Source organism: Volvox carteri (genome assembly GCF_000143455.1).
Source record: "Volvox carteri f. nagariensis unplaced genomic scaffold VOLCAscaffold_51, whole genome shotgun sequence".
NCBI lineage: Eukaryota > Viridiplantae > Chlorophyta > Chlorophyceae > Chlamydomonadales > Volvocaceae > Volvox > Volvox carteri.
The window spans coordinates 735,213-742,884 of NW_003307594.1; the positions used below are offsets into that span (position 1 = coordinate 735,213).

The window sequence follows — 7,672 nt, forward strand, 5'->3', positions numbered from 1 at the left end:
CCTTCGGACATACGGTCATGTACGTATGATGAGGCGTGATTAGGCGAATGTGCATCTTTGGATCTTGTCCGAGGGCTTCACGACCGTCCCTTGCTTACTTAGAATTACTGATGTAATCTTGCTAGGCTAGAGAAAGAGTGGAAAAATAAAAAAAGATAGGAAATACAGCTGGTAACCACGAATAACAACAAAGAATCCGGCAAGGTGAACCCCGGAGTGCATACAGGGGCCTAACAACGAGGGGCCGAGTCTTAAACCACGATGATAACGATGATCATAACTGCTAGCAGCAACGCAAGAAGAAACCCAATCATCGCCAATACCCTTATCCGCTGCGAAAGTCCCAACCAAGAATCCAGCGATACGGTAACCGGGCCCCCAGAATTCGCAGTCCATTCAATGCTTTGCATCCCATGCAATGCTTGCAAGCAATAATCCACCGTATCCACCACTCAGCTCTCTGCAGGTGCACATATACGCCCCGGGCGGGGGAGGCCAACGGCTCGTCATCCATGGACTAATAAAGCACCCCATAACAAAGTACCTCTGTCGAGCCCTGTCTGTCAGGCTGCAGGGTAACGAGAGTCTACTTTATACGTTTGCTAAAACTGTTGGGCACACGGCTAACGTAACGCAAGTGTTAGTTATGAACGCTTATCGACTGCTACGCTCAATAGCATTTATCTCTTGGGGGCTATACCTGGTGAATATATACACGGCTGTGCAGCTGCACAACGCGCAGGCAGCACAACGTTTCTTGGCAGTGGTGCCGCAATGTCAAAACAGTAGTTACGTGCGTACGAAGCAATAATACCTATAAAAAGAAAGGGCAACAAGACCGCGCCAGCCACTGCTATATCACGACTTCGCAAAAGGACCGATCGGCGGATGCAGATCCCGTGATACTGGTGCCCGGGATACTACAGCCACCCAATACGGACATTCACATGACACGCAACTCGTCCTGTGTACAGGTTCCTGCCTGCCCAAAGCCAACGCACCCCATCACTGCTTGCAGAAATGGCACAGAATGGCACAGAGACATACTTCCTCCCAAGCTGTGCGAGGAACCACCATGCATTCCTATAACCCTGTATGCGCCGTTCCGTTAAGATTGATGGACGTTACCAAAAGTAATATAAGTTATGATGATAATGGTGATAATGATGATGACAATCATGATGATTTCATGGAAATGGTGAGATCTAATCACACACCATTTTCATCCCAAAAACATCCCAATGCAATAAGGTGTTAATGGGATGCAAATTTTGAATTTTACCTTTTCTACTCACTCTCTCGGAAACCACTGCGCGCTGCACGCATTGCTTCGCTACGCCTGCAAAAAGGTCACTTCGCACACAGTCCGATTTCCACTGCTGGTTGCATCTGGCCCCGGTTCTATAACTGTTTTTTGAAAGCTTGCGAGTAAAGCATCCGCCGTCGCTCAAGCATGTTTCAATATGACTGCAGTGTCACAACGGAGGCAACCCATCCCTGGGGGCCATGCCGAGTCGTTGAGCAGTACCTGCAGCGCCGGATAGTCGAAGGAACAACAGGGGTGCAATACTGAGTCCACTCAGCAGCGCTGACGACGTCGCTCTATCGACCGCTCAGGCAACGTACGGTGATGTACTGCAATACAATCTGATAGAAGAACATCCCCCTGCTTCCCACCCAACGGCGTTAGGCATACGTGGCTGCAAAAAAAAACAGATACCAGTGCCCAAGCACTGGTTTCGTCTCCAAACGCTCTCTAGTGATGTCAATGAAACAAACCATCAAGCAAAACTCCAGTGCAGTGTACGGCAGTCCCGCTGTGCCCCAATGGCCCCAGTACCCTGGGATACCTCCCTTGGGGTCTGGGCTCGCTGTAGTACCTACTATTACTACCACTAATACTAATGCTACTGCTGCTACTACTCCTACTACCACCCTATAACCATTGCCGAATAAACGTTTGCAGAATTACTCCCTCACACACCTTAGGGATGACCCTCGCGAAGGCCGAAAATCATCTTAACGTTGATTTGGTAATATCTGACGAAGCAGCTTCCGACCTCCATGACTTGGAAAAGTGGCGGGTGGGTGGGTTTCGTTGCCCTTGGTGCCATTGCAGTCCGGGCGGCTGGCGTTGTACGGCATCGGCGGCATGGTTGGATGGGTCTCGTTGTGCCCTGAAGGCTTGGAGAAGTCGTCCTTGCCGCCCTTGCCACTCTTCCCCAGCAGACCGCGGCCGTGACCCTTGGCCGGCAAAGCGGCGGGCGGGTGGGTTTCATTGCCCTTGGTGCCATTGCAGTCCGGGCGGCTGGCGTTGTACGGCATCGGCGGCATTGTTGGATGGGTCCCGTTGTGCTCCGAAGGCTTGGAGAAGTCGTCCTTGCCGCCCTTGCCACTCTTCCCCAGCAGACCGCGGCCGTGGCCCTTGCCCGGCAAAGTGGCGGGCGGGTGGGTTTCATTGCCCTTGGTGCCATTGCAGTCCGGGCGGCTGGCGTTGTACGGCATCGGCGGCATTGTTGGATGGGTCCCGTTGTGCTCCGAAGGCTTGGAGAAGTCGTCCTTGCCGCCCTTGCCACTCTTCCCCAGCAGACCGCGGCCGTGGCCCTTGCCCGGCAAAGTGGCGGGCGGGTGGGTTTCATTGCCCTTGGTGCCATTGCAGTCCGGGCGGCTGGCGTTGTACGGCATCGGCGGCATTGTTGGATGGGTCTCGTTGTGCTCCGAAGGCTTGGAGAAGTCGTCCTTGCCGCCCTTGCCACTCTTCCCCAGCAGACCGCGGCCGTGGCCCTTGCCCGACAAAGCGGCGGGTGGGTGGGTTTCATTGCCCTTGGTGCCATTGCAGTCCGGGCGGCTGGCGTTGTACGGCATCGGCGGCATTTTTGGATGGGTCCCGTTGTGCTCCGAAGGCTTGGAGAAGTCGTCCTTGCCACCCTTGCCACTCTTCCCCAGCAGACCGCGGCCGTGGCCCTTGCCCGGCAAAGCGGCGGGTGGGTGGGTTTCATTGCCCTTGGTGCCATTGCAGTCCGGGCGGCTGGCGTTGTACGGCATCGGCGGCATCGTTGGATGGGTCTCGTTGTGCTCCGAAGGCTTGGAGAAGACGCTGCCGGGAACATCATGACCTTTGTTCTGTTCACGACCGTTCACACCTGTTGAACATTTATCGGAAAGTTTTTTGGTGATTGGAAATGTCCTGTCGTTAGGTAGGCAGCCGATGTAGAGGGTTCTACCATGGATCTGCCAATGTCCATAAGTAAGCCATAATATCATAATATAGAAGATAACGCCAATAATCCGCGGAGTATAAATTGCAAGCGCGAGCGCCGTTTACCTTGGATAGTTGCTGCGGCGAGCAATGCCAGCACCACCGGCATCAATAAACGACCCATCTTGTTTGGTGACTTCGAGTCCTGTTAGTTGATCAGATTCGAAGATGAAAGGGACGCGTTAGTCTAAATTCTCTATGCATTCGTCCGAAGCATCAGTTCCGGTTGATGCACAGCCAAGAAGGGCATATTAGCATTATTCTTCTAGATTTTGAGGCTTACCGTATCAGTTTTAATTGAGGTAGCTGAGTAGCGAGCTGTTTAACGGTAAGCAATTATAATGCAAGGTTGACTGTTGGACCCGGTTGGCTTAACACTATGGACTTGCCCCATTTTATAACCTCGCCTGACGCGCATATACTATGTAAGTACGAAGAGCAAGTACAATTGCCTTGCGCAGTAGAGACCGACATATAATTACTACGGGTGTGTGTCAGACACATCAGCTTCCTTGTTCGGCCGGGTGTGCCGCGACTTTTATAAATTGAAAAGTCCGTAACTTTTATAAATTCAGAAACAGATAACAACATTAATAGTTCGTGTTCTTCGTCCTAAGGGTACTTTTGGGAAGTTTTAGCCCTTTCGTACATGCCTGCAACGATCTACGACGGAGATTTGTGCTGTGAATAGTCGGAAGATGCATAGCCAGTCATACTATCATAGCTATCGTTTATTATGTTTTGATCGATCCCCAGCGCCCATAGTTAATGCCGTGCCCAATTGTTACAACCAACCGGAACGAAACCTACCTTAACTTACCTAAGCACGAGCTCTCTTCATGAGCTTTGGCTTATCCCTCTCAACTCTGAATAATACAATTACTATCGCGAAGCATTTTTCAGGAGGTTGATTGCTTCAGCTTCCAAGCGAGGGCAGTTCGTCTCCTCCTGCAAACAATCACCTTGCCGAACTCGATTTGACGCTTACCGACCAGAGCGACGACGCGTTTTTATTCCAGGCGCCTTCATGGCTTCTTTACTGTGACTTATTGACTTCTGCGCAAAGCTCGCAGATGTCCTCCTTGTGTGCCACCGGCTGGGAAAGCAACCGCTCGCCGCAATGACGACGAGCTCCCAATACCCCAGCACAGCTCTGGGCTGTGCAGAGCAGCAGTGTCTTGATTTGTGCGCGCGCTGTCTTACCTACGCACCTCCCTGGCCTCCTGTGTTCCTTTCCCCCCCCCTTTTTTCAGTTCCCGGTTGACATATTACACAGTCAAGTCGAAATCGGCCCCTCCCCGCGCTCTCCGACGCATCGATGACATGAGAGCTAGAGACACGCAGGCGGCCTCTGCAGCACTTCAGTTCTCTTCAAGGTCTGCAGACGTCCAGCTGCTTGCGGGTGTGCAGCGATGCAACGAGGGATTTGCGACTGTGGCCCGCCTCCACCCGCTAGGGGGAGAGGGCTTCGGCGTTAGTTCGTTCACGTTAGATGCCCCTGGCCAGTGTCAGGCCCGGATCGATATGTAACAGAAAACACCTACACATACATACATACATGCACATATACACACCCGCACACAAACATACATACACACACACCAATCCCTGTTCACTTCGGGATTTGCACCTAGGCAGCTGCCCTGCCCTGCCCCGCGCTGCGCTGCCCCGTCCTCGTCCTTTCCGGCCCCATCGCCGCTCTCTCTCTGGAGCCGAGAGAGCGGCCGTCAAAACTGGGTGGGAGAACAGAAACCAGGCAAACAGCCGCAACAGCAAAATTTTAAATAGGACAGTCCCGGACAGGCTCTGGCGCACACAAAAGATGTTCTTTTGGGACAGCAGGCAACCGCACAGACACGACCACCACCACCACCACCACCACCACGCCGCAACCACTACCACCCACCACCACCACGCCGCAACCACTACCACCCACCACCACCACGCCGCAACCACTACCACCCACCACCACCACGCCGCAACCATCAACATCTCGGAAACCGCAAGTCGCGGCCACTGTACCGGGTGCCCTGCACTTGCCAATATTCATACATACATACATACATACATACACCACCCTGTTTTAATCCTTCGACAGCCGACCGCATCCCTACTACTGAATGTATAACTCCATATATTTCACTACCTATTACCTGATAGCACAGTGCGTGTTCATGACTGTGCTTCGCGCCATCGCAGTGCGCCTTTTGCGCCCCTCTTAAGCACACGCGGCCCTACTAGACTATACGCACACCGCATACAGCGCTATGTGTGTGCCCCCCTCCCTCTCTCTCTCGCACATACATAGACACAGCGGCTCCAAGCGCCTCAGTTTATACAACATGGCTGGCCGCATATGTGTGTCTGTATGTATGTGTGTGCATATGTATGTTTTTGCGGGCGGGTCTCTCACTCATGCCCCGCTCACGCCGCCACCGGTTGCCGGGGGAGCTGCTCCTCCCTGGGAGACCCCGCGGCCGGTGCCGGCGGTGGTGGCGGCGGTGTACGGCGGCTAACTCGCACCATGAGCCCGTTGGCGGTGTGTATTGTGGCCCCCGTGGCCATACCCACCTGGAGCGGCAGGGGGGTTTCCCCGGGGGAAAGAGGGGGATGGGGATAGGGATGGGGGCCGAGGAGGAGAAGGGAGTTCTCGGGTTGCGAGGAAAAGCCCAAAGCCCAAAGCCATGAAAAAGGGTAAGGAGGGAAGATGCTCTAAATGGCGTGCAAAGGGAAGTCCAAGAGGCCTTATGTCATGCACCTTGCATCCAAGCCTTAGAGGGTGACACGGCAGGGGGAGGGTGAGAGCAGTAAACCCCTCCGAAACCGGCAGTGGATGGGGGTAGGGGAGAAGGGGTTGGGGGGGGGCAGGAACACGGGACGGCAGCAAAACACATACACACGCACACGCGCCACTTTATAACCGCTTTGAAAAAGTCTTCTCCACATCCCCACTCCCAGACCTCAGTCATGGCAGCCCCGAGCTGCCGTGTTTAGATTCGCCATCACCTTTCCCCCCTTTCCCTCCCCACCTCCCATCGAACCCCTCCTTCCCTCCCCACCTCCCACTCCCACTCCCACTCCCTCCTCCATTTCCCCCACCCCACCCCCTCTCCCCACCTTCTCCGGCGGCCCCTCCAGCGCGAAGCTGAACCTCCTGAGCAGCACCGCCAGCGCCACAGTGGCCTCGAACATGGCGAACTGGTCTCCCACGCACTTGCGAGCTCCCCCCCCGAAGGGGATGAAGGCGAAGTCGGAGCCCACCTCGTTGGGGTACAGCGCGGCACCCCCCGATACGGCGTCTGGCCGGTAGCCTGGGGTGTGGATGTAAGAGTTTGGGTGCTTGGTTGGTTGGTTGAGTGGTCGGTTGGGTGATTGATTGGGTGGTTGGGTTGCCATCGGCACTCCCGGCGACGGGGCTCCATCGACCGGATGCCAGCCTCGCGAATGTGTTTGCAAGGGCAGGAAGGGCATTCGAGAGCGATTTTCACAACCCCCGTGCTAAGAATGCGGCGGCATCAGCAGCGGCTCAACCCACTGGGATCCATAACACCATCGGCGTGACTGTCGGCGGCAGTGTGGCTAGGTGGATGCTCGCTGGTTCGGCGTGTATTGGCACGTACGTAGGTGGGTGGGCGGGAAGTGAAGATGAAGACGGAGGTGGAGGTGGAGAGAGGTAATGCTTATAGGTAGGGCTGAGGAGGTGCGCGGGGGGATTCGGATGAGGTGTGGCTGGCTGGCTGGCTGGCTGGCTGGCTCGACGTCCTCTTCCCGGAGCCATCAACCCAGAAGGAGAGGAGCAGGAGAAACCTATGTGAGGAAAAGCCTTACTACCTAGGAGTTCAGCTGCTGGGTGCTCATCTTCACCGGCCTCACTCCGCACCCCGCCCGCCCCCGCCCCCGCCCCCTCCCCCTCCCCAAAACACACACACACACACACACGCACCTGCCCATTTGCCCTCGAAGTCCGGGTTGGAGTACGACTCAAAGAAGCGGTCGGGACGGAAGGTGTCGGGGTCTTTCCACAGGTAAGGGGATCTGCGCAGAGCCGGGGGGCGGGGTGGAAGGTGGGGGGTAAAAGGGGCGGGGTGTACTACCAGCTCCAGCACTAACACCACCACCACCACCACCACCACCAGCACCAGCACCAATACCCAAATCACTCCCATTCACACTCAGTCTTCCCCCTATCCCCTACACCCTACACCCCACACACCAAGCTCCCTCTCCCTGCCCCCCTCCCTGCCATACCTGTGCAGGTTCCACACCGATATGAACAGGTCCGCCCCCGTGCCAATGGGGTACCCCGCCGGGTCTCCCCGCAGGCCCCCCGGCAGGACGTCCTCGCCCAGCGCCCGGCGGATGAGGATGGGCGGCTGGGGGTACATGCGCAGGGACTCGCCCAGGGGATCCTCA

At 55.6% G+C, this 7,672-nt stretch overlaps 2 protein-coding genes across 2 annotated transcripts in view; both read right to left on the minus strand.

Moving 5' to 3' along the window:
* Positions 1 to 2,019: 2,019 nt before the first annotated feature.
* Positions 2,020 to 3,264, minus strand: VOLCADRAFT_96361 (uncharacterized protein; the record flags this gene model as incomplete). The annotated part of the gene is made up of 1 exon (XM_002955431.1): positions 2,020 to 3,264. One exon carries the CDS (start codon positions 3,262 to 3,264, stop codon positions 2,020 to 2,022), a length of 1,245 nt encoding a protein of 414 aa, XP_002955477.1.
* Positions 3,265 to 5,683: 2,419 nt separating this feature from the next.
* Positions 5,684 to 7,672, minus strand: part of VOLCADRAFT_65884 (uncharacterized protein) — a gene marked incomplete at both ends in the record, with an annotated part of 6,590 nt that continues 4,601 nt past the window's right edge. The window contains 4 exons of the mRNA XM_002955432.1: positions 5,684 to 5,830; positions 6,377 to 6,558; positions 7,197 to 7,294; positions 7,508 to 7,668. Of these exons, the coding sequence (XP_002955478.1) occupies positions 5,684 to 5,830; positions 6,377 to 6,558; positions 7,197 to 7,294; positions 7,508 to 7,668 (588 nt within the window). The remainder of the gene's footprint in view (positions 5,831 to 6,376; positions 6,559 to 7,196; positions 7,295 to 7,507; positions 7,669 to 7,672) is intronic.